Raw genomic sequence first — 27,638 nt, forward strand, 5'->3', positions numbered from 1 at the left:
TAACAAAACTTTGGACGTTTATTTATTACAAGGCACATGATGAAATACTGGAATTTTAAACTGAGTTCTATTTGTCTAGTCTAAATATAACAAAGAATAAACAGCAAAGACCTGTCAGTGAAAGAGCCTTTTGAATTAAATAAGTTTTGCTGTTAAGTAGACAAGAAAAGTATTAGATTAAAAAGACCCTCGCTAAAAATATCTGTAATGAAAAATCTACATTTCCCTACCACTTGAACTGGTTTAAATAAAATGGTAAAACTCTTTCTTTGGAAGTTATGCTTGCTATTTGTGCCGAAAAGCTTTTTCATTTTAAAGTTTGCACAAGAATTACTCTTATTTAGAATACATTAGATGAAATCATTATTTAAATTCTGCAAATGGTTGCAAGCATTCTTTCCAATTCCAGGTAATAAGGTGTGATTCTAATATTGTTTTCCATTCTCATCCTGCTTGTCCAAACCAAAACTATCACCTGCACAAGAAAGGCTAAAGACTTATTTCTGGTTACTGTAGAATGTAGCGTTTTATCACTCATGAATTGCAGATTAGAAAAGTCCAATTAAAAATTAACAATCGGCATTGTCAGCTTTTTGGCTTTTTTAACTGTAGATGAAATCGATTTGTTATTGAAATGTCTTTTAAGAAAAGAGGACTTTTAAATAATATTTTAAAAGTCTTTGGAATTCCTTTTTTTAAAAAAAAATCAAATTTTAAAATTAGATTTTTTAACTTGACCTAAATGAAGTAAAACAATCAAATACTAATGAACATTAAAATGCATTTAATTTGTTTTCTCAGTAGCTTTTCTTCACCAGATGAGAGAAATTCCATCCTCCTTTTCTCGAAATGAAATACTCATTTTTTTTACCATTTCTTCTTTGCAACATAATTTCATCATTCGCGAACAGTATGCAAATATGTTAGTGTTACTGTTAAACATAACTGAAGTTACGAGGTACTGATACTACTGTTACTGTTGAGCCCCAGTATGCTGCTCTTGTGCTCTCCTTCACCTAACCACGTCCAGGCCTGCTCTGTGCTTTGCCTCTCCTTGTTGTCTTCCTTTCTGCAGCGTTAGACCTACGGTCTCTGCTGCAGCCACAGGGGAGAGGGTGGAGGCAGGCTGTGTTTCTCTCTTAATTGCTAGTGTTCTTGCTCTTCCAGAGTCGAGGGCTGGAAAAGGGTAAACCTGCTATTCAAGTTGCTTTTGTTGTTTTGAGGTTGGTGTTTTTTCTTTTTTCCTGGTGGTTGTGGAGGACCTTCTGTATTCCAGGCTTCCGGAGAGAGACCAAGCCTGCGTTGGAGGTTTCAGGATGTTGTGAGGCCTGAGGTTCTCTAATAAATTCAGATTAAATGCAGAGCTGGGGAGAAAGATCTTTGATTTCATGAACCCTTGACCCTCCTTTTAATAGGATTAAGACTATCTTAGTGAGAGTATTATGCTTTCTTATTTTTAGTAGATACAAGATTCAGGTGCTAGTTCATCAATCACTAGTGAAGCTGTTACAGTGCTATATGTCCCGGTATGCCATTAGATTCTTAATTTGAGCCTATGCCAAATCCTATAAATTGCTGTTATGTCTTCTACTGCAATTCAAAAATTGCACTCAGAAATGCTCTGTGTAAGCCTGACTTGATTTTAGCATACAAATCGTCTTCCTTAATTCCACTTAAGATGTGTGGGTATATGTTTGTCTTATTATCAGATGAGGAATAGGGAGCCATGGCTGTGGAATTCTGTGTGATTACTTTTTCTGCTTGCTCTAGTAATGCTTTTTTTCTCTAAAATTTTTTTTAATAGGAAAAATAAGAGGGAGAAAGTTTTTGTTTGTTTTCCCCCTTGTCCTGAAATGGCAGCAAAACTGATTGTTTCAACAGGAGCATCGGAGATGCACATGAGACTTAAAGCATAAAGGGAGCATATGACGGTCTAATACGATAAACTGTAATATATGAACAGTAACAAGAAATTGTTGAACTATGCAGTGCATGGTTTACAATCCTTGTATAGTTGAAGCTAGTTGGATATTAAAAACTCCCTTCTTCCTCTTCATCTTGGTGGGCTTTTTGCTTTTTTCTTTTTAAGGAATGGGAGCTTTCTGTTGATAGGAAATAGGCAGTAAATATTACTCTAAAACTGTACTATTGATCTATCCAGGAAATCACTTATTTCAGAGGTTTATTATCTGGGAATTAGCTATCTTTATATATAAAAAAGAAAAAAAAAATAAAATAAAACCTTGGTTTGCAAAATCCTTTGCTTTTTACTGTAGTAGCTCTTGTTCTAGAGGCATTCCTAACATATTAGTTAATGCAAACTGTAGAGTTGCATCAAGGCATTCTGTCATTCAAATGTTTATTAATAAAAAGATGAGTAAGTTGCTTTAGTAACTGCTAGCTTTCTTCTGTTTCAAAAGCAGTAGCTATGAGTCCCTGCTTTAGCCCAGGAGGTCTGAGGCATAGCTGACTTCTGCTTCCAAAGTAAGACAATTCTAAATATTTATGCAGATTGCTTAAAAAAATAATAAAAAAAGCCCAGGAACTTTATGAAAAGAGATATTTTAAGTTTCATTTTTTTGCTGACTCACAAGATTAGAAATGCTCCAAATACCACCTTCTGCACCCAGCTCTGGGACAAAACCGTTATGCAACCGAAGTAGGAAGCTCCTTTGGGCATAGACGACAGGAACTGCCCTTCCTCCTCTGCCAGAGCCCGGGCTGAGCTGGGGGTTGCAGCTACAGCCCTGGGTGAAGAGTTAAGATACAAAAAGCACAGCAGCTATGCTAGAGGCAACAGGGAGGAAGCAGTTCTTCTCAGAAGCCATAATTGCTGTTCTTGGTGTGTCTGATCCTCTGGTGGCAGCAGAATAAAGAGTTCAGCTCTCAAGGACTCTTCCCTGAAACTCTGTCTTGGTGTTGCTGCTTCATTTTTAGAATGAAATTAAAATTTTCAGTGCAGTAAAGAAACCTGTGCTATTTTCCATGGGCTGCTACTTTTTTAGTAAAGGTAACACTTTTAGCACAGCTGGAATTTTATAACAGCAACACCTGTCTCTGTATAGTTGCCTGTATGCTGTCGTAAGGGTGAAAATCATTTTTAGAGAAGACAAATTAAGGTGTGTGAACTCCTTGATGATTCTCTCTCCGATCTGCTGTAAGCTGAACTGTCCTGTAACAAGTGCTTGTGTATGGAGACAGACGGGAGAGCAACCTTGATTTCAGGCAGCTTAAGGATTCACTTAGATGGCAATAGAAATCTGGAATTGGTACTTCTGCCTAACCTAACTAGCACAAACAGAAGGGTATTCATTAAGTTGTGTAACAGCAAAATAGACCACATCTTAAGCCTTTTTTAAAAAAATCTTCTAAAATGTATAAGATCAGCTGTTAGTTTAGTGATGATTTCTAAACCAAGCATTGTATTGTAGATTTTAAATATGATATACTTTTGCTGTGTGAATTATGAAAAGATCAATTGCTCTATGAATTTTTTTCTCTATTAATAATGAAAAGACCAGTTATTAGAATGTCTTAAATAGCATCTTACAACACAGCAGTCACAAGATTTGGTACAATCTCGGCACTTTCATTATTTTCCTTTGGAGGAATTTATTGCTTGGAAGTAACATTCTGGACTGACTTTGCTTATGTTTTCTTGACTGGAGAATAGTTGATCTTATTGATGTGGTAATTTTATTGTTGTGGTATTAATTGCTTTTATTGATGTATTTATTTTTAATAGAGAATATTGAAATAATTTTGTTTTAGAAATTCTATTTTAATTTTTCTGTTGGAGGGGGAAAGGCAACAGATCTAGCCTGGGCACAAAGTTGTAATTCAGTTATGAAATGTATTTCTTTCTGATGAAGCCTAAACTGTTAGTTACTTGTAATAGTGTAATGTCACTGCCTTTTGTTAGTTTATCCAAGATATTAACCTGTATTTTATTGAAGCAGTAGAGTCTGAACTTCAGACAGATATCTAATGCACATGGCTTTTCAAGTGTGCCTTCTTCTTAGAATAGTGAAGATCCATTTTCAAGCTGAAGGAAGCTCTCCTCAGTAGCTCACAGTGCTGTTAGTATATGGCACGCACGCTCTTAATTTAGAAGAAATCATTAAAATAATCTATAGATATAGATGACTCTCTGAAGGTCATATTCACATCTGCACTGCTCCACTTCCCCGAAATGATCTGTTGTTTCAGTTTCCTTGTCAAGAAGAGCTCCTTCTTACGCACAAGGAAGGTATTTGTCTGGGGAATTTCAGTACTAGTGGTGATAAGATCTGTTGTTCAACTGGTAAAAGTTGGTCCAAACAGTAAGTTTAAAAGTGATAATAGCAAGTGATCATGGCTAACTAAGGAGAGAAGCTGCTCAGGAACCCTTCAGTTTTTTGCTATCTAGATTATGTACAAGTTAATTGCTTGTTGAGATTTTATGCAAATTAAATTTTAATTCAAAATTATGGCGCTTGGTTGGTGCTTATAATTAGTTACAAACCAAAGTTTATATATTTGTTTGAAGAAAATCAATACATACAGGTTAGATTAGAGTTTGAGAGCAGAGACAATACAACATGATAGATGGATTAAAGATGTAGTTTATATATAGAATGCTTAAAGGAGTAATATTAAAGAAATACATAAAAGAGTTCAGTCTATAAGCTGAACAACCTACAGTTCTGCACAAAGTTAATTAAATAACATTTTATTACGTAATAAAATTGTGAAAAGTCAAACAGATATAAATGCTGCCAATGTAATGAGTAGGGAAACCAGACTAAGAATTCCAGAATAAAATGTAGACTGAGGTGACTTACTTTTAAAAATAAATCATTTTAAAATGAAAATAAGACCAAGGTGCTTGCAGTCATATATTTCCAAAATTACTATTGCAAAAACATTTTCCTCTACATATTTGCTCTAAGTATTTAGACATGGTACATTTTTGGTTCACTAGTTTATCATTAAGTTATTTTGACAAGGCCACTGCTATATGCTTCAGCCTAGAATGATGGGGTTGACCCTATTAAATGACCATAGTTTTCCTCAGTCTAGTAGTTAACAAGCTTTGAACTTTCCTGGCTTTCTTAATCCATTTTAATCATTTAAACCTATTATTGTTTTGACTTCAATTTCAAAAGCTCTTTAAATCTGTCTTACAATATTAATAGCTGCTTAAAGTCCTGATTTCCTAGCATACCATCAGTGGGGAGTCTACTTTATTGCACCAAATCATTTAGGAACAGCTATTTAGGAAAACGTGGAATCAAGAGGAGAACACCCCCCCCCAAAAAAAAAAAAAAAAAAAAAAAAGAAAAACAATGCCTAGTAATGTTTATATTTAAATTAGATACCATATCCATGCAAGAAACTGAGAAACAAAGTACTTGTAATTTATTTGTAACATCGATAAATGTATTAAAATGCAGGGTTTTTTTTTTCTTTAGGTTTTAGAAGTGTAATTTTAAATTAAATCTGTGTTGAAATTTAAGATCTGTCTTCTGTTTTAATAATAAGTATCATAGTAAAAAATCCTTCTGGTAATATTTTTGAGGTCTCTTTCAGCCAGAAATCTCAGAAGTTTTTTTTCCGAAAACCAGAGATATTTATGTAAGATGTGATGCAGTCCAAATAAGACTCCAGTCATACTAGTACACAGGAACTAGGAAAGACTTAATTTTTGGAAAAATGAAAATGCCAGAAACTTCTCCATGTGTTTTCCAGACATCAGTGTGGCTTCAGTTTCTCAGTAGTGACATTATTTCTATTTCAGTAGCAGTGTTTAAAGTCTGGAAACTTTTTAAATGAAAGAACCATGGTCTGTGGTTTGAGTTGAGTTTAAATTCTTTAAGAAGGTGCTGTTTTGATAAGCAGTGTAATTCGCTACCAGGGCAGAGCCACTTTTTTTTTTTTTTTTTTTTTTTTCCCTAGCTGGACTTGATTCTTTCTTTAACTATGAAAATTCACTTTCTTTTCAACAGTCTTCAAACAGAAGCATCTTAACTTTCTTGTATTGCTGGTTTTCCTTGTCTCTTTCCCATTATGGCTAGCATGTGCTTTATTCCTACCTACATTTCTTTCTCGTAGGTTACGATTTTTAACTCCATGTTATTCTGTACAGATTTACAGGATTAAGATAGAAGGGAACAAATTAATTACTGAAACTGATTCCTTATCTGGTTGTTTTTGCTGTGCTCCTATTTCCATATTAAACTAGTTCATTGACATCTTTACTCTTTGACATAAACTAGAAGCTTGTGTTGAGTTAGTTGTGAATTATGACCCTGCCCCCACCCTCAGATTACAGTTTTGTGGGGTGCACTTTACTCCAGTCTTTATTTGTATTCTTTTTGTTCAGCTTCTTGACTCTGTGTCTGTATTCTGAAGTTACCTGGTCTGAATGGGTTCGTCTTGCTGCCTGCTGGAGTGTTTTGCTGTCGCTGCATGCCCTCGCCTGTCTGCTCTCATCTGGGGAGTTTGTCAGCAGTTACTGCACTTAACTCCAGATCACTCATAAATGTGTTGCATAGTGCTGGATGTAGCACTGATCCATGCAGAAGTCAGTCTGAGATGCACATTCTCCCACATCCCCAGAACTCTTCTAGAGAAATATCTGAGAAGCCTTTTAGGCAGTTTCTTCTTTTTGTGGTTAAGGTTTTTCAGGAAGCAAGTTCTCTTTGGGATTTCAGTGCTATCATATGTAATCCCTCTTTCACCTTTTAGCTTCTCAAGGAGAAGATGCTGGACTTGGTTTTGTGTTTATCAGCAAAGCAGTATCTACTCAGTAAGGAGTTTTTCCAAAACTGTTTAACCTGTAGTCACCCTAGCATAACTGGGGATGATGATCAGCTGTCATTAAAGAAAAGTCATAGAATCAGTAAGGTTGGAAGGGACCTCTGGAGATCATCTAGTCCAACCCCCCTGCTCAAGCAGGGTCACCTAGAGCATGTCAGACAGGGTTGCATCCAGGTGGGCCTTGAATATCTCCAGAGAAGGAGACTCCACAACCTCTCTGGGCAACCTGTCCCAGTGCTCCATCACTCTCGCAATGAAGAAATTCCCCCTCACGTTCAGGCGGAACTGTTTCTGCCCTTTGCCTCTTGTCCTGTCACACGGGACAACTGCAAAGAGTTTGTCCCCGTCCCCTTGACACCCTCCCTTCAGGTACTTACACACACTGATAAGATCCCCCCTCAGGCTTCTCTTCCCCAGGGTGAAGAGGCCCAGCTCTCGGAGCCGTTCCTCGTAGGGCAGGTGCTCCAGCCCTCTGATCATCCTCGTAGCTCTATGCTGGACTCTCTGCAGTAGCTCCATGTCTCTCTTGTCCTGGGGAGCCCAGAACTGGACACAGCACTCGAGATGAGGCCTCCGCAGGGCTGAGTAGAGGGGCAGGATCACCTCCCTCGTCCTGCTGGCAACACTCTTCCTAATGCACCCCAGGAGACCATTGGCTTTCTTGGCCACAAGGTCAACTTGTTGTCCGCCAGCACTCCCAGGTCCTTCTCTGCAGAGCTGCTGTCCAGAAGGTCAGCCTCCAGCTTGTACTGGTGCCTAGGGTTATTTGTCTGTAGGTGCAGGACCCTGCACTTGCCCTTGTTGAACCTCATGAGGTTCCTCTCCGCCTAGCTCTCTAGCCTGTCCAGGTCTATCTGCAAGTCATTGCTGAAGGGTCCCTGACTTTGCACTCAATTTGAGACTAAGAAGGTAATGCAGAGGGGAAGGTGGAACAAGCTGCCGTATTTATGGAATAGGAAGGAAGCTGAATGGAAGAGGAATTTTTGAGGGAAAAGGAAGTGTAGTGTCTTTCAGGAGATGAAGCTTGGAGACTGTAGGGGAACAAAGCGGCAGAGATGAACTCAGGAGAAATAAAAGAGCAAATATATTAGCATTGTGGTGAAGTGAAATATGGTACAAGTCAGGCAAGAGATTTTGACTTTCAGGATATGAATAAAAAAATTTTTAGAAATTGAAAATTTGATAATATTTAGGTTAGGGTGTATGTACATGTCAGTTAACCAAAACTTTACTTTTGTTTAGCTGGTTGCATCTGGTTCAGGATGGGTTTGGCTGCTGAATTGATGCATAAGGTCTAGGTTGTGTTTTTTTTTTTGTTCTCATCTTGATTTAGGAAATATGTAGTCTCTAGAAACTTTTATAGCAAGTTGCATGTAATGATAGGGGAAAAAATGTGAAATCATAATACTTACGCTCCATATTTGAGTACATTAAAAAGAACACTAGGCTAATCAGCAGTAGCAGGCTGTATTAGGCTTTCTCAAAATTTCCAAGCAGCTGTGACCAAGCCAAAAATTCAGAAATTTGCCTTGCTTCAAGTAATATTTTACTACTGTTGGAAAAACAATTCACTTACTGCCTTTTTCTCTCTGGACAGATCAAGTCTGAAGAAATAGAGTTAACTTGGCATCATTACTTGTTCCATCTGATAAATTATACAAGGGAATTTAAAAACAGGCTGACCTTCTGTCAGTATCCCATCCCCCTCTTAAATCTGCTGTGGTAGACATATTTTTGGAGCTTCTGTTGAGCTTGACCATGTGTGTTGGTCTGCAAGTGCTCGTGAGAATGCACTGCTGTTGCAGTTCACATGTGTTTCTAACCTGAAAGATCTTGTGGGATGTGTTAACCATGTTTGTTTAAAAAGTAGTTGATAGAATCCAAAAAATGGACAAGTATGCACCAGTGTCCCTCAGGCTTCCTGTCCTAGTTTTATACGATTAATTATTAAAGAAACCCCAACCAACAGAAAAAGGACTGCATTTCTTTTTATAGAGCAGTGAAAGTAGCTTTAACATCACTTGAAAGTTCAGGCAACGTAATTGCTGAATCATTCTTCTGGAAATGCTTTCTGATTAATTTGGAGTACAAGAAAACTTTACATTTAAGTCCTTAAGGTTTCTTAATGGCTTTGTGGAAAATGGAAGAAGTGTTTCTGCAGAGCTTGGCCTTAAGAGACGCTTATATTGATGAAGATAGACTGCCTCACCCTTATCCAGTTAGTAAAACCAATGCACTTTAGATCTCTGCCAGGAACCTCAAATGCTGTTGTGGATTGTTATTTGATGATTTTCCTGCAAAGCTGGAAGAAAATGTTGGAAATTACCCTCCCATGCATACTATTTTTAATCAAACTGGGAAACATTTAAAAGAGCAACTACAGCAGAGCTTGTCAAGTACAATGAGCACAGGAATCAGCAAAGTTCATCTCAAGGGCAGCAGGGTTAGTCAAATACAGTGGACTAAGCCTTGTACTGTGGCAAAGTTCATACTTATTTGAACATCAGACAAGGCAGAAGAATGATTGCACTGATATGTGCATATGTTCATAGCTCCTTAGGGTGCTTTACCATCTCGGTTTAATATGGAAATACAGTTTTTATCTTTTTAAATGCTGACTACTTACATTAAGAATTAATACAAAAATATTCTATTATTTCTGACTCCTTGTTTCTTTACAAGTATTATTGAACTTATTATGAAAGTATTACATGAGCACGCATCTTTGTATTGTTTAGTGCACCTTCTTGTTTCTGGATAGTCTGCACGGTGGAGACCTTAACTTGCCCAAGCAGCAGTATATACACAGCATGCACATGCTGATTTTTAGTTCTGTGCAATCTTCTGATATTATGTCTATGTAAATTTTTGCTTAGATTGGTGGACATTTTGAAAGGTAAATGAATTTTGAAGATGTAAATTCTGTTGTCATTTTTAAAATCTGTTTGCTCATTACCACGCTTGTTTATTTTGGGCTTTAGGCCAGATGAATTTTACCAGCTTTTCCAGAAACTCTGGTTCGTGGAGCAGGTCAGGACTTGATATTCATGTAGTGTTTTAAATACATACAGTACACATTTAATGTAGGCTGTGTGTTTTGTTTTTGATTTGGTTAAGGCTTTGTAAAATTGGATATCGTCTGAAGGGGACCATACCTTACAGCTATTTGTTCCATTAAGAACATTATTGCAAAAATGCTGACTGCAATCCAAGCACATTAATCTCCATAGTCTCTGTTTTATTAACAACTAGAAAGTGAAAAAGCAAAGAGTTGTAGCTGCACCATTTCAGGAGAATCTTGCAAGTGCATTGCACAAAAAAGGGCTATGCTTACAGATTCTAATTTCCCTAAAACAATTTAAAAACAAACAAACAAACAAAAAAAGTTTATATATTTCTGTAAAACTTGCAGCTGAGAAGATAATCTCATGTACGAATGCTAGTGAAGTCATATGAGTACTAGAGTTAGAAATTAGTGAAGAATATGCATTCTTAATTATTTTTGATAGCAGTGTAACGAGATAGAACTTGTTGGCTAAAGTTGTAGCTTTAGCTGTTATAGGCAATAAAAACTCCTTTGAGTGGTCTTAACATTTGTTTTAATAGAAAATATTTAGCTATACATATCACCAAATTTCCTTAATGCTATTCTGGCTCTATATAATATCTGTGTCCTCAGACTGTCTGTAGTAATCTTTTACTGTGGCTCTGTGCTACTTGATCTTTCAGGTTTGTATAAAGGAAAGTACTTAAGACTGAAATAACTATGAATGTATAATTAAAATTTGAGGGAGATAGTTTTGATATTTTTCTTTATGTATCTGTTCATGTACATAAAAATTGGGTCTGAAAACATAACGTTTAGAAAGGGAGAAAATGACATGAAGTTCAGATGTAAGTTCTGATAGTGTTAATGGTTACAGTAAATAGATGAGAAAAATATCTGAGAAGTTCAGGAAAGCTGTGCCTTGGAAAGGTGAAAACATGCCTAATCATAAAAATTCAGTTATTTCAACCTTATCTCACTGAATTTTATTGCTACTTTGTTAACTTGCTGAAGTTATAGAGCGTGTGACTAATGGCAGGCATTCCTATCACCTTGCTTACTAGGCTAATTCAGATATCCTATACCTCCTCCATGTAGTCAGTAGAGGGTGAGAAGAGGGTGAGATGCTTTTCCAGATAATGAATAGGTTTGGGTCTGTATTTTTTTTTTTTTTTGATGGAATTTAGGGAAATTGGTTTGCTAATTTTTCCTGTTAAGTTAAATGCCTGAACCTGGGTGGATTGAATGCCCTTTTTTTTTTCTTTTTTTTAAAAAAGAAAAAAGGTTAGCAAGAATACTGTTTAAAACTTTATCTTAGCACTGAGCAATGTTATTTGTATGAAGGGCTGTAAAACTCCTCAGTTAAACTGAGAGTGGAGCTTGGATGGTAGAAGGATATTCTCTTTGGTTTGCAGGTGGGTTACTTGTGCTTTGATCAGACTAGGTTATGCTGGAGGGATTATGGTGCAGTGGCATCTAGAAGTTAGACCAGTTGTGTTGTGCCCTAAGAAGCTGCATAAGGAATTAAGTTTGCAGAGAAAGCTCTAAGTCTTTAGAGCTCTAAGTCTTCTAAAAGTTGAAGCTTTACACAAATACGGTCAATCTATCAGATGGTCAGAAAACATTTGCTGCCGCACTCGGGGGCTGGTCTGTGCGTATTTGCCTGGGCAACTGAACTAGTTGGGCGGAGGACAGCTGTGCGGTGACAGTCGCTGCAGTCGGGGCACTTTTTTTGTCCCTTTCTGTGTGACCATGCGCAGCTGCCATTTGGAGGCGATGGCTGGAACGCTGGCTGCTCTTGGAGTAAATTAAATGTGTGTAACGGACACTTGTTTAAATGCATAGTTTCTGAAACATGCTGCAGTTTCTGACATTTGCCTAGCATGTTGCTATAGAACTTTGCGCGTTTGTATTCTTTTCCTAGGTCCTGCTTTTGAAATGGGATCTTGAGTGATGATGAAGCGATTTCTACAAAACTTCAAACTATATTTATCCTGAATTGGCATGTAATGGATGGTTGAAATGAGAACTCATTTTGTGCTAGGATGTGTTGAACTTGAAATTTCACAGGGCAGGACATGAGAGGAAAAAAATAACTGTGGTCTCTTCAGCTCCTTTGCCCACTTTAAGTGTCTTAAGTTATTTTAAAATGTTAGGTTATATATCTTTAACCTCAGTTTTGCGTTTAGTGGTATGTTTTTAATTCGGGGGAGAGAGATTCTTTGTTCCAGTTCTAACCATCATCAGTTATGAAAAGCCAACTGGTGCGCCTCAATCTTGCCTACAAAACACATGTTGGGAAATAGTTTGTAAGAGTGGTTCAGTGTGCTAGCTGCACTTCTAAATGCATTAAATACTTCAGCAACTGTGTGTGAAATATAATATGCATTCTATCATAATGTAGAAAATACTAATAAAAATTACAAGTATATTGAGGTAATTTTCTTTGACTAGTTGATATCAGAGCCATATATTCTTTAGGGAACAATGAAGGGTATTTGAAAAATTTGAGGAGCCTTTCTCAGGCTGAAACAAGAGAGAAAATGAAGAAAATTAGGTAAAGTATGGTGCACAGAAGGAACCATTCTGCAAACCTCAAAAGTAGCAACTGGTTCCCTGCATCTCCACCCCAAACTCCTATTCCTCTGCTATGTCAGTAACCTACTGAAGGCAGAAAACCCATGTTTGTTAATCAGCATTCCTGTTAAGTTAAACTTTTTTTTTTTTTTTTTTTTTTTTTTTTTAATCTAGCCAGTTTACTCAGATAAAGTAGTAGTGAAGAGTTTTGTTTGTTTTGGTTTTTCTTCAAATAAGTGGATATGGGAGTTAAATTATAAAAAGGTGAGGAAACAAGGAACTTGGAAGAATCTATAAAAAGCTCAGGCGTAGATATTAGTGCTTATATCCTCTGCAGATAAATAGTATTCAGTTCTAGCTGAAGTGTTGTGATTTTTTGCTTTTAAATTGTCTGTGGAAATGCATGCCATGGTGTTCTTGAAGAATGGCGGTTCTGACATTGTGCTGATATTTTTTTAATGGGCAAAATTACCTCTTTTTGCATAATGGATGGCATATTAGGCAGGGTATGTCTGTCTGCGACAGCCTGATTTTATTGTACGTGAGATTACAGGTCACATGAAAAGAATTCTTGTCCTTTAACTTCTTAAAGGTGTTCGTTTTAGCAATTTCCTGGTAGCTCTTTTCTTTCTTCTGACATATAACCAGTTGCTATCAATAAAGTGCTTATTAAGACATGATTAGCAAAGATGGTTGGTGAGGTGTAGCAGCGTTGTGAAGAGGCTGTACCGGACCTGACAGTATTCACTGAAGAAAACATTGATCTGGAAATAAACGCAGCAGGTAAAATTTGTGGCTTAAAGACTGATAAAATGGTAAGCAAGAAAGACATTTGGGCAATTAAACTTAGTGATCTGAATTTGTTACTGAACAGTGTGTTGAATTAATGTATATACTGAGTGAAATGCGAACTATGGCTTTAAGATGCATAGAGTGAAGGAGAATGTGGATGGATCCTGCTGTATCCTGGTTAGAAGCAACTCCATGAAGGATTTAGCAGCCAGGTAGATAAATGGATGCAAGTCAGCATGATACTATGGTGAAAAACGCAAGACAGTTTCAAAATAACTTGATTGTAACACTCTCAGAGGGGTAATTTATGGTTCTTCAACAGACTGGAGAAAGGAATAAAAATAGAGGGCAAAGTGACAAATGGAATATTCTTTAAGTGTGAATTAAGCATAAAATTGCCATTTTTAAAACCATAAAACTACATTTTATGGCTATGTTTTCAAAGGAATAACCATGTTTTGTGTTTTGTTTTTTCTCAAGGTATGGGCTGAAGCCAAATGACCAAATTTTGGCGGAGGAGAAACACAAAGAATTGTAAGCTCTTCTATATCTCTGCTTAACATGCACATTTTATGTATTTACTCTTCTACGTGTGTACATAAGATATACATATCTTCTTACTAAAGGTCTGGAGCAGAAGTTTTGTGTATCCAAAACGTAGTTTCTGCTTTTTGGCATCGTATGCTGTGAATTAATGCAAATTACATAGCTCGTCTGAAAACTAATTGAGTTTTTAAAAAAGTGAATGTTTCAGAAGATTAAAAACCTTATTCATTTTTAAAAAATTATTTGCTTAACTGCAGTTGACACTTGCAATTTAAATATCTGTTCATTCTCATTGATGCTCCATGTGTTAAAGTGATTACACTAATGCTTATACTTGCCTGACGTATGTGTGTGTGTGTTTTTTTTTTTTTTTTTTAATCTAGCAGAAATCGAAAGAAAGACTTTTTTTGGGTAAAGTGTTGGTTCACCATTTAAATTTGTTTACTTATGTGATATCATGACCATCCTTAGCCACTGTGAGCTGTAGCCGCGCAAGTGGACTATGCAGTAAACATCCACCAGTGCCCTGTTAGTTATAATAAAATTTTGCCTATTTTGGCAAGTCTGATTGTATAGCCTGAAAACTCTGTTCATGGAGATACAATTTTATTGGGGACTGTATTTCATTGTTAAATGGCTCATTCTTTGTCTTGCAGGAAGAGTAGCCACAGGTGATCAAACATTATAGTAATAAGAACTTTTAAGGTGGTGTTACTTCGGATGATGGAAGAGATGCCCATATTAAATAAACTTGAATTTCAAATTTATTTTAAATCTGGAAGTGAAGTATTAGAAATGCAAACCATCTCTAGGTCCTCAGCAAACCACTGAAAGCTTACTAAGAAAACTTGTGTGAATCAATATGACATTTTAATTTTACAGCAGCCTCCATGTTCTGAATAACCTTTACTTTTTATTTTGGCTCATTAGATACTAAAATACAGAATTTCTGTATTTAAATTGAAAAAAAATACTCTGTAGTATACCTAAGTATGTTGATAAACATTTGAAAAAGAGAAAGTAAAAATATTTTAGTGAATATTATCAAGACATGAGGCAAAAAGCTTTGTGTTTGTATACCTTTGTTTGTTTGTTGTAACTTTTTCGGTTTTAGTTGTTTTTAAAGCAATAACTGAAGTTCTTAGTTACTGAATTTTGAATTGTATACGTATTTTGAAAGTGGGGGAGACTTCATTGAGCTTGGTATGTTTTCTGTAATAATTGATGTGTTCAATCAGAATTACTATATTAAGAGAAACATTCACTAAATAGTGTCTGTTTATATAAAAACTTGATGTATAGCTGTGTATAAACAGTATACTAAGACTAAAAAAGTCATAATCATAGTATTCCTGCTTGTTTGAATATACGGATTACACGAAGCTGCTATTCCAATACTTTTCATTTCAGGATATAGTTAAAAAATAAATTCTCTTGCTCTAAAACCTTTTCGTAATGTGAAATAATTGTCTGTCATAACGACACATTTTAATTCCTGCACATCATTACCACTAGCTGAAGAGTGGTAATACTGAACCCAGTGCATGCAGTTTCATTCACTTGCTATGCTGCCTGAAAAATACTCTATTTGAATATCCTCTTCGCCATCTCTCAAATCTGTATTATGTAACTGTCTTTTTTTAAAGGTAGTTTGTATGAAAGACTATAGAAAGTGTTTCACTTGTCAGCCATTACATAACTCTGTTGATCCAGTGTCTTTTCCATAGTGACTAGTGAAATATTTATATAACAATTACGTTTCCAAGTCAGATATAGATTTTCAGGACCACTTACGCATTTCTTTCTTTTAGGATAAAGGTAGTGGCTGATTTGGTCCCTTCTGTGTGCATTTGCACACTTAAATATTCAAAAAAAAAAAATAAAAATAAAAAGAAAAGAAAAAGAAAACCCCCCTTTCTCTGCTTTTAAACTTTCATCCTTGTACATAATTGTCTCTTTCCATTGTTACATTACCAAATGTGTTTTATCTTATTTTGAATTATTTCATAGCATCCATAAAAGGCTAACCAGTTTATCTACATGTAAAATGAGGCAGCTATTTCAGACAAATTAATATCTGTAACTGCCAGGTTTTTCTACATTAAAGGTTTGGATATTTCTCAGAGAGGTCATGGGTTTCAAACTGTGGAAGAGAATCCTGGTAATGAAGATTTAATTTATTTGAAAACAGAAGTATATGCCAAAAGCCTTATTGACTGAACTGCTAGCAAAATAAAATTTCAGTGCTCTTTTTGAGGCTGGAAAAGATATTTTGTTTATATTTGTACATCATGGTAATGTACGCGTGATATTAAAACTGCTAGCACGGCAGGCAGAAGATAGGCAACAGCCATTGCCTTTGATTAGCATATTAGGTTGGTTTTTATACAGAACACTCTGTAATAATAGAACATTTGGGGACAGCATAATTGTCATTAAGCTATTCAATATGAGAGACCATTTTAAAAAGACTTAAGCTGGAAGTATTAGAAGTACTAGCATGTTGGGGGAGTGGGTCAAGCACAAGGTACACACATCTGTATTTTGGATGTTACAAGTTGTACTGTATACACACAAGTTTTGTTTATGCGATACACATTGATTAAACTTAATATGAGGTACTTAATTTGAAGTAGTTTAAAATACTCTGTGGTCTCTTTTATTTTTAAGTGTATGTTGCATGTTGATTATTTAATTGCCTATTAGTTACTGACATGCTTATGACAGCTATTGCTTAAATGAGGAGTTGAACTCTCTTAAATAAAATTCAGTGAAAATAAACTGCTTTGCAGGAGTCAGCTGCAGCAGAACCTTTCTTTGACTTTTCATTATTATCAGTACAGTAGCTCCTAGGATGATTTATACTCTGGTTATGATGAAAGGATTGGAACATGCTTCTGCTGTTGACCTTGGCATTTTGAATGTTGCTGGATGCTTGGCAGGGAAAAGACTCTTGCAGGTCAGTGTTATGTTGTTTCAGGATAGACCTTTGGAAATTTTCTAATATGTCTTGTGCTCTATATGAAGTATCTTAACTCTCCAGTGCAGAACAGGTTAAACAGCGGTGAACCTCAAAGAATTTTCTGTACTTCTAGTTAAATTATCTCATTTAACTCACAGGCAAGTTGTTAGATACTTGGCTGTCTTTTTCTGATGTTTACATAAGCTTTCATATTTAAATATTTAAAAGAACTGCCAGTTCTTGGGAATGGTGCAAGACTGAACTTCCCATCAGGGTAATTGATCTATCAAATATCTATGTTTCAGGTCAGTGCCCTTATCAGGTGCTCTTCTGAACACGTCCTTTATATTTTCTTAAGTCCAAAACAAGATTTTCCAGAAAAGTTGCTTAGGTTTGTCTCTGCACGTATTTTTTCAGTGCCAAAATCCTTCTGTGTAAAATATTCCATCTTCCAGTTTTTGAAATGTTTGCAGCTTTATATTGACAAACCTAGCAAAGATGACTAATTTGGCATTCTTTATCTAATAGCTCTAAGATGATTTCTTGACTATCAGAGATCCTTGACTTTCTTAGTGAACATTTTTGTATATAGTTCTTCATAAAAATATAGATTTAGTTCAGTAACTGATACACTATCTCTAAGAATAATTGGGCAAGCTACTCCCTGACTTGGCTTGATCTTGTTGGCCTAGAATCTTAGCTGTCTCGTGAGGCAAGTACAGCTGCTGAGACAGGCTGGAGTTGGCTTACAGGCATGGCATCATGCTGAAATTCTATTTTGAGAGCTAAGATTTGAAAGATCTTTTTTTTTTTCTGCTTCCTGTTCACTTGCACTGCAGCAGCCTTCTAATATTTTGTCTTTTCAATAGTATATCCTTTTTTTTTTTTTTTTTTTTTTTTTTGTATCAGAAATTGGTGGCAACAAAGTTTTATAAGTTGGATGACTATATACCTTCTTGTCTGGATCCAATTGGAAATACCTGTTCTACGTCAACTCTGAATGCACGTGAGGTGGAGGTTACTGCCCTGCAGCTCAGGCAAGGAACGGGAAGTGTGAAGGTTCCTTTGTGTGCTTCACTGTAAAATAGCAGATTAGTTCAAAACATCTTCATTGATGATTAAGCTAAGCTTGCCAACTTTGCAGTGAATCAGATGAGCAATCATATTTGTTCTTACTGGTTCAGCAGTGGTAATCTCTAGCAGAGAATAACAAAGAGTGAACAGTAAAGTATCTTCAGTTTGCAGAGTTTCTTGCAAGGTGAGTGTGCATTTGTGGCTGAATAAAGGTCTGGGAGATGCTCCTTCCCACCTCCCCCATCCTGAATAATCCCATATAACTTGGAGGGGGAGGAGGAAGCCCTCCATCCTCCAGGGTTGCTGTGGAAAACTGGAACCAGTGATGTTGATGAGGCCTTCATGTTGCTTGTTCTTCCTGTCTGAGAACAACAAATAAATATAAAGTCTGAAAGAAATGAAAATATTTCTCTTGATTCTTTGTATATTCTTTGTCTTGCAGAAGTTGCTCCTATTTTTAGCTCTTAGAGTTGGTCTGAGTGACTTCAAGGTCATATTGACCAAGTTTAGTTTTAAGTGTATGCATGTGTGTGTGTGCGTGCACACATGTGGTGTTGCCAAGGCTGATCTGACTCTGACTACAGTTCCAGATCAAAAGTTCTCTAGGAGAATAAGGGTGACTGCAGCAAGTGATGAGAAATGACCTAAGTTAGCTTGTCTGGAGGTTAAATAGAAACGCTTTATTGTTTATGCAGTCCCTAGTATGACTAGATACACAGAATTCCTTTTCACTGGATAAAGGGTTAGCAGTAGTGCTGCTTTTCTAGTAATATTCACATTTACTAAAATATTGGCTGTAACAAAATTTTGGAATTTGGATTGGCAACTAAAATATACTTACTGTGATTCTGAAGAGCAATTGTTTCAAAGTTAGTGATACCACTGAGCAGGGCTTTGGGACATTTAATATAGCTTTGGCTGCTGGTCATACAGTTTTATAAACTGTTTCATTTGTTCATGACTGAACACTTCACTTTTTTGGAAGTTAGCTGAAAGAGAAAATAGGAAATGTGGGAGCTGTTCTATGCCCTACAGCTGTCTCTCTCTGCTTTTGTAGTTGATATTTTTGCAGCAACAAAGACCATAAAGTGAGAAAGGTGATGATGGTAAATGAATATAGCCTTCCTTCTTCTTCAGTCAGCTGTTTGATATGTTGTAGTAGGAAGGGGTGGGGGGCTGTTGCACTGTTGCAAGTTTTCCAAGAGGAATTTATTTGTGTATTTTATTCTTAATTTCACCCTCGCTGTGTGCTGTTTTTTCATAGTGAAACTGAGCAAGGGAGAAATGCACTATTCAGTTGGAGAACAGCTAGTTGGGGAACTGACTGATCTGGTTATGAATTATGAACAGGATTTCTTTTTTTTTCTTGTGTTCAGGTTTGTTTAGCCTATGTATGTATGAGGGAAATGGGTACTGGAAGGGTGAGTCTTGGGGACATAGGAGACCTGTTTGGGAGTTACAGAGGGCCTGTGTGATGCCTAGAATAGAGCGAAGAAATACAGTAGAGGTCTTGAAGCAGCTTGGCTATTTTAAGGAGTTAGAGGCTGTGAATAGGATTTGAACCTGTTGGTGGGAGGATCTGAGAATGTTGTAGTGGAGTTCCCTTGTATTTTGGGTAGTTACCACGTGTAAATCGCTATGTATCATAAACCTTTAGTGCAAAAGCCAGCGGGTTCGAGACGGAGCCCATTGCTGTGCAGTCCTGCCCCACAGGTCGTTCAGCGTGCGGCACGGCAGGCGTGAATCCCGGAGAGGCGAAGGCCGAAAACCGGCCAAGCCAGCGTTTTGTGCCGCCAGAGGGTGTAGTTCGTCTTCAATAAGACTTTGAAAGTCCTTCTGTGTAGTTTGCTTTGGGGAATCCGTATCCTGTTGATAGGTAGTCTCCCTAAAACACCTTTGTTTTTTATCCATCTCGTTCCCCCCCGAAAAGTAAAAAAGAGGATGGAGGATTGTTTTTGAGGGAAAGATGCTAAAATTACAGGAATACGAAGCTTTAGATCTTCGTGTTTCGTCAGCCTACTCAACATATGCTGACAACCCAGGTTATTTGCACTGTTGGAGTGATGCGTGAATCTGTCGCAGACATCTTGTCTGTTAAAGCTGTTGAGTTACTTTATATAATACAACTTGCCCATAATTACTTTTGAGTAGGCTAGTATGCGATATGAAAAAAGTTTTGGTAATGAGCTAACGTGGAAACCTGTTAAGGCATTAACTGAGTGTCCAGCTTCATGAAAAAGTCCACTAGTTTTGATCTTTATGCAGCTTTATTTTAGGTTTTCTCCTTGTTTTCAGACCAGGCCATCATACTGACCTGTTTTATGGTGCAGTGGTTTGTATGGAAACTTCATGAAAATATATATTGTGGAATTGATAGCCATTTTTTAAAAATACAGTATTTTTAGAGTTGATACAAATGAAACATCTGAACCGGTTTTTCAATGAATTAAACGGTAATTTAGAGTGATCGGCCTCTTTCTTAAATTGCCAGCTTCTCCCACAGCAGATAAAAATACTGTTTTATATTGACATTATTATTCTGTGGCATGTTGTTGAGCGCTTAAAAGGACAGTAAGTATTCTTTAAGTGCTTGGGACTTCTGTGGGTTGAGAATCTGGACAGTGTTCTGCAGGTATCTGAAAAACATATAAATGTGTAAGAGATTGATCATTGGGAGGAACTCTGTGCTAATCTGTAATGCGTTTTGTTAATCTTATTCCTTGAGTTACTGGCTCCCTCTGTAGAAACTATTTAAAATTGCAGCTTGATTTCTCTAGAATTATCTTATCTTTTCTGTAATGTATATACTAAGGCTTGATTTACATGTACAAATACAGCTGATTTATGGTTAGCTACAAAATTTCTATTACACATTAATCCACCTTCTTCCCTCCTCTGTTCCTTCCCTCTACCCCCACTCCCTTTATAAACTCTTCTGAATGCAGCACCAAGGCAAATTAGCGCTACACAAATCATCTTACACAAAATTCTTGCTAGCAGAGAACTCTGCATAAAATTTCCAAAAATGAAGGATCCAAATTATGGCATAAGTACTTTCTTTCTTTTTTCTTTTTTTTTCCCCTGTGATGAAGGTCCTCTTAACATTTGCTTCAATTTAAAATGAGAAATTGCAAGTGTTAATTATATTGTATGACTTCATTTTGCATCTTGCCACTGATTATATGAAATAACTGGGTTACTTACACAGGGTGGTGAATGTATTTAGGTCAATATTTTAAGTTGTGTTCCTGTATTGACACAATATTGTAATTCTGCCCCCTGCCTCTGTTTGTGTTAATTTGTGTTAATGCAAGTAGTATATTTAAATAAAAACAGAACTTTTCTCTTAGCTTTGTAAGCTCTACTAGAACAGTCTGAGATGGATTGCTTGTTAAGCAGCTGTTGAAAGTCAGTGTTGATTCATTCTTATGTGACACTGTGGTGATTTGGTATGACATAAAGTAAAACTCCTGTTAATAGCTATGGTTGGCAGATGAGAACAAGGCTTAAGTACTCTGGGAACTTGATTGTGTAGTATGAGCTGCTTATCTGAGGCTGTAGTGCAATGCAATGCTTTCATGGGAGCAACGAGAGAAAAGCTGGAGGGGAGAAAGGCGAATGGGTGTGGAAGCTGAGGGAGAATCCAAAGTATTTCTCTATACATTGTTTATATTATTTATATACACAGGGGAGCCTAATGCAAAAGATCCAAAAACACCTGCTAGAGAATGGAAACTTAATTTGCTTAACTCAAGTTACAGAAGTTCCTGCTGTTAGGTTTCTTCTGTGACTTAGTCTCATAGATTAATTTTTCCTCTCATACCTTTAAGAGATGTTTTCCAAACACTTTTATGATCTGTTTTCCTCATTGCTGCAGCATTATGTATGGTACAACAGATGTCAAGTGATCCTCCAGTGGAAAGATATTTTGGGATATTCCAAATTATAATTCCATTTCAAATTTGAGTGCTTTTAGAAGCCCTGACAGTACTGGTTATGACGTTAAGTTGGTCTTGCACAGCCATTTCTTACACTCTGAAAACTTCTGTCTGTAAGTATGTGTGAGAGTAAACAACCGGATGGACATTGACCTGGCTGGCTGTGTTTTTTTTGTATAGTGAGCTAATGAGATGAGTTACTATGTCACTCTTTCTGATCATAATTATTGATACTTAATATCTACTCTTCATACCCTACTGTGTTTAAAGTGATGGAATACATTTTTGCTTTTGCCGCATATTCCTGAAATCATCCTGAACCACAGACTAGCTGACGGTTAAGCGGTGTTAAATTGAACATCCAGACTTCTGTGGCTCAAGTGTTTTCAGCCCCAGTTAAGGGTTTCAGCTTGCTCTTCACCCGGCATTCATAACCATGGCTTCACAAACAGCCAGAGATGGTTTCTTATCCCTTGGGTTTCGTGCTTCTATAAATGCAGATGGGACAGTCCATGAAGTGTGATGGTGAAGAAAAAGGAGGCTCTTCCTTCACTGCTTCTCTGGACACTTACTTTTACAACAAATTCCAAAGTTGTGTGGAAAAAAAATTGGCGTTAACGCTATTTTATATTGATTCCATGTATGCATGAAGTGCAATGCCTGTACAACAGTGACGTGACTGTGCAATTGCTGCCGTGTTTGAAGACTGGGTTCTGCATGTGCAGAGTAACTTTTCCATTGTGCTACATACTCCTCTTACCGTAGTGATTTCTTCTTCCAGAGGTTGGATTGTGTATTTGCTGTGAAATGTGATCTTACGCTGCAGAGCTTGCAAACTCTTTTGAGATTGCCCTTTCTTATTTCAGGCAGTGGTTTTTCCCATAATAAGATGGGCTTCTTGCGAAGGATGTGTATGTGCATGGACGCAGATGCAGAATGTACTCTGTAGCTGTCCTCAGTTGGTAAATGGAGGAGGCAAACTCACCTAAAAAGTCTGTAGACTGAGTTAAAGAGGCATACTGTGAATACACATCCCTTGGGAAATATTCAATAGAAAAGATACTGTGTTGGCAAGGGGATGCCTTGAGCTGCATGTAACTGGGGGCTGAAAGAATGAGAGTTTTGTGAGGAAATGTTGCTATATTTTTGCATGGTTCTTATACCTTTATTCTGTTACTGCTCCCATCTGCTCTTTGTATGTGTGTTTTTAAACTAAGCAAGAGGGACTGTTACTCTGGGCCCCCTGTTGAGGGGGAACGCGGTGGGGCGCAGCGCAGGATCGGGGGAGCGATCTCTAGGCGAGCTGCGAGCCGTACTGCGGTGAGATGGCAGCGGGTGCAGGCAAGCCTTTAGTGACTGCAGCTCGGGCCGTGTGTGATGGAGGGCCTGGGGGGTGCTGGTGGTGCTGCGCTAGCGGCTGCAGCTTTCTACCCGCCTTGGGCAAGGGGAGCACAGCGACCTGCAAGAGCTGCTGCTGTTCTCTCCTGCCTGCCCTGCCGCAGATCTGCAGGGAACCGACGGGGCCAGCCTTTCTTCTCCTGCAGTGCATTGGGGATTTTCTTGACTTTGTGGGGGGGGGGGGTTCATTTTTTTGTTGTTGTTGTTTAAAATCTGTTGTTAATGTTGTTATAAATGTGAAAAAGTTGAGCCGTGATAGATCCACTTCAGCCTTCTGAAAGAAGGTTGGGGACTCTCAACTTCTGAGCCTTCTGTCCGAGGTGATCGGGATGTTCAGATACCTACTGTGCCGCAGCTTGTATAAAGTATGAAAGTCTTAAACTTTTTCATCTTCCCTCTTGCTGTCTGCGGGAAACCTTTCCCCTCTTGAATTTTGTGAGGCATGGCTGCCCGGCTAGGTTCCAGGTACTGCTGTTGCTGTCATAGCCCCAAGGCTTTAGACTAGATGGATCTCTAGTTTGAATTGATATATCTATCATATATTGAATTACATGCAAGAGTTTTGTGCAACTAAGATAATTTAGTTTTTATTTAAGAAGTTGCCAAATCTAAGGCCAACCGAAATACTTTATATAAACCAATATCAAGTAGTGGGAAGCAATAAATCTTTTCTGCAGTTTTTAATACAATCATAACTTACTTTGCTAGGGCAGGGAAAAGTTAGACTACAGTTGTATAGCAAATGAGTGTACAATATTAAAGAACTTTATATAACAGCATTCATATGCTGTAACTCAATTGCTCCTATTTTTTGAGAAAAATAGGAGTAATAAAATTTTATTTTTATTTCTCTGAAAATCATTTTTAAGCTGAATTATACAGGCCTTTACATTTCAATTGTAGCCTTAAGATCATTTGCGCTCATAATTTTATAGCTAATAATGTATAGACCATTCTAAATGAAATCAGTTTAGTTTGATCTGGCACCTGCGTCTTTTTCTGTTGCCTGCAACTATCAAATACAGAGTTTGGAAATGGACAAAATCTATCTTAGGAGTATTAGTTTGTATGTGATTTGAAGTATAGCATAAACTTTTTTTTATTATTATTATTATTTTTAATTTAAAGATGACCAATTGGTCATTTTACTGACTTGGAAAACATACCATTTCTCTTAAAAGGTCCCTGAGCAGTAGTAGTACATGGGGTAGTCTTGTGCCATTAGTTTTGCGCATTTCTGCAGCTCTTCTAGTGCATCTGCTTGAAGTATCCCAAGAGATAGATTGAGAGTTAAACTTAATACGTGTCCCCCCTTGTTCTTTTACAATGCTTTTCACTTGTCAGCGGGTTGCCTTTTGCTCACAGCCCTCTGGAGACAGTACTTGACGCAGAAGAAGTGCTAATAGCTGCCTGAGCATTTTAAGAAACTACATTAAGTTCATAAATGCAGTGTGTGTATATGGAATGTTAAATTTTTTTTCTCTTAGCAGAGATTTTTGAGTTATGTTTTTGTACAAACTTTAATGAAAAAACAGCAAAGCTATTGAAATCTTTGCTATGTTCAGAAACCTGAGGAAAAAGGATGTGCAATCAGTACTGTTTTTGTCACAAGGTGGCGTGTTATAGTAGCTAGCTTTATGGCAATTACCTGTAGACTATAGTGTGTTTTCTTTTTTTTTTTTTTTTAAAAAAAAAGAAATGGTATGTTTTCTTAAAAAAAAAAATAAATAAAGCTTTTAACTAATTTCAACTATTTTGCAGTGCATAATTATGTTTTTGTTTAAAGACTTCTGTGCTTGAGTTCAGAAGCCTTACTGCTTTTATCGAGACAAATTAACTGCAATGAAAATAAGAAACATTTTCTTTTGCACGTTATGTGTAAACAAGAACATATTGTTTAAGGTTGCGCATTTCAGATGCACCTGAGTACAGCAAACAAATTATTTCTTTCATAACACAGGCCACAAATATCTTCTGGTGTACAGATTCTTTAGGATAGGTAATTTGTTAATGTACTAAATTTGTAAAACCCAGAATGATAGTTTAATAATTTCTTCTGTAAACTCAGATTTGGTTTTTTGTTGTTGTTACTGGCATTATTTGGTTGAGGTGATGTGCTTTAAAATCACTTACACAAGTTGCTGGTATGATTATCTAAGAGTTGGCCAATGCAAAATAAGGGATTGTGTAGATATGTTGCTCAGTTTAGAGCAAATTAGTTATGAAATTCATGTTTTTGTTTATATTCATCTTTTGGATAGGTCTGATGGAGAATCGTGTTATTTTAACAATAAAACTTACTATTTGATGGCACCTGTGTGCATTTGAGTGTGTGCGTTCTGTTTACAATGCATAAAGTATGTAATTTATGTTTCCTTCATAGTTCTGTAAGATGCCTCATCATGCTATAATGCCAGTGTTTTTCCTAGGTATATTATTAGTTGGCTAAGGAGATGCATTATGGCATAGTGCTGTTGTTCTGAGAACTTGTACTCTTTCACTGAAGAAAGATGTGGTGTATATTTCTCCCTTGCTAGGACTTTAATTTTCCCATTTAAGATCTTTCTGCAGTGAGACTGTTCTGAAGTGAATTGCCACAGGAGAAATTCAGCTGGTGTCGTGCTTATTATACCATTGTAAAAAAGGCATGACCAGATCAGATCTTCTGTTTCCAAAGATGCTAAAGCAATATCCTCTCTCTTCACTAATTTAGCTTCAAAAAGAGCCTCATCTACAGATATAAGCTCCCCAAATAAAAAATATAATAAGCTACATAGTTTATCAGCAGTTGAAAGAACAGGTAAGTCTTTATCGCCTATTCAGTTGTTTCTGAGTTAAGCTTAACCCCAAGAGTGCTAATTATTGCTCAGTATATTGGATTTTGCTATTTTAAAGGAGATGATCATCTATCAGAGAAGATTATAAATGGCCTGTGTGAAAATAATGTAGTAGCTCTCCATTAATTGCCTTCCCTTTCACAGAACTTTAGAAAGGAACCTCAAGAGATCGTTTAGTTTCATTCCTCCAGTTCAGCTAGAGATGGATCTTTGTCATTCCTGGCAGCTATTTGTTTAGCCTCCTCTAAAGGTCTTTGTGGGAAATAGTAAGATGTCATGTGGAGACAGTGCAATCTTACTATTTAATCTGTATTGGTGTGCAGTTTCATTCCTACTAAGTTCCCCCGGCCCACACAGCTAAATCAAGGTTTTAATCTATTCTGAATAAAGTTCAGTCCCATTAGCTGTCCTGGCCTCCACTGACTCAGAGAAGGGATTATTTGCTGTTTAATTGTTGCATTCTTTTTTTATGTTATCTACTCTTCCCTTTACTTTCTGTCTGTAGACTAGAAAAATGTCTCTGAGTAGCTTACATCTTCTAGACTTACTAGTTTCACCACTTTCCCCTGGACTTCATCCAGCTGTTTTAGCTATTTCATGCAGTGTGCTACCCAAAATGGGACATAATCTTCCAGATGTGGCCTTATCATATGCAGTGTAGAAATCCTCAGGCATCAAATTAAAACATATTAATCTCAAAGCTGACAGAGTGCAGTCTTCTGAGAAGTGGTAGTGGAAGTATAAATGTTTGTCTTTGATTTTTTTCCTGTGACTTTGGGGATGCTGGTTGCCATGGCTTAGAATTAAAAATATTTGATATTAATGTTCAAATTTATTAAGAAAAAATTAATAAGCTCTAATTAAACCAATTATTACTTCATACAATTAAGATTTAATTTTTTAAAGTTTAAGAGTGAATATACTACTTGTTTAAAAATGAACTGTAATGCAGAAATGATTATTGAACACCCTATATTGACTTGCTCTTACGTCTGAACAAATTCAGGTGAAGAAAGCAGATGCTTGAAACCATGCAGATAATTGGTTCACTGATGTTCTTTGGTTATGCTACATAAATACAACAGTGAAATAGTTATACATGTTTAATTCCCCAATGTGTCTCTTTTACTGATGACTCAGACTTTTAATGTGGCTGCAGAGAATTCAAAATTGCTCTTCTAGAATGGCTACTGAATTCTGTTGTTGTTAAGGAACTGGGTTGTTCTTATTTGCAAAAAAGACATTTACCTTCTGGTGAATGGGAGACCATGTGATGAAGTTTCTCATAATATTCAGTTGGAGTGATGCTTCCAAGGTGTATATCACTTACTTGTTTAGAAAGAACTGTTATTTTACTTCTGAAGAAGGTGTTGCATATGAGCCTTCCTGTCATGAGAAATAGTGGTACAAAATTTGGTGCTTTTGTTCCTTTGCAGAAGATTTCTGTTCCACTAAACCTGCTCTACGAACATGGAGCGGCAGAGAGGCTGCAGGAGGAATCGCTAGTGACCTTAAGTAAATTGAACAGTGGAGAAGGAAGAGTGAAGAGGGAGCTGGATGAACAGGGTGAATATAAAATGAGTAGGAGCAGAGATAGGAGGAAAATGGGAATGGTTCTAAACTAAGGAGCAGAAGTAATACAAGACTGGCAGTTTAAGGCCATATGC

General features: G+C 36.9%; 1 protein-coding gene across 2 annotated transcripts in view; it reads left to right on the top strand.

Annotated features, from left to right (window-relative positions):
* Window positions 1-27,638, top strand: part of ADK (adenosine kinase) — a 302,860-nt gene that overhangs the window by 21,156 nt on the left and 254,066 nt on the right. For both annotated transcript variants that reach the window (XM_062580837.1, XM_062580838.1), the window contains exon 3: window positions 13,697-13,750. In XM_062580837.1, the coding sequence (XP_062436821.1) occupies window positions 13,697-13,750 (54 nt within the window). The remainder of the gene's footprint in view (window positions 1-13,696; window positions 13,751-27,638) is intronic.

The sequence above is a fragment of the Rhea pennata genome, chromosome 7 (assembly GCF_028389875.1).
Source record: "Rhea pennata isolate bPtePen1 chromosome 7, bPtePen1.pri, whole genome shotgun sequence".
NCBI classification, from domain to species: Eukaryota; Metazoa; Chordata; class Aves; order Rheiformes; family Rheidae; genus Rhea; species Rhea pennata.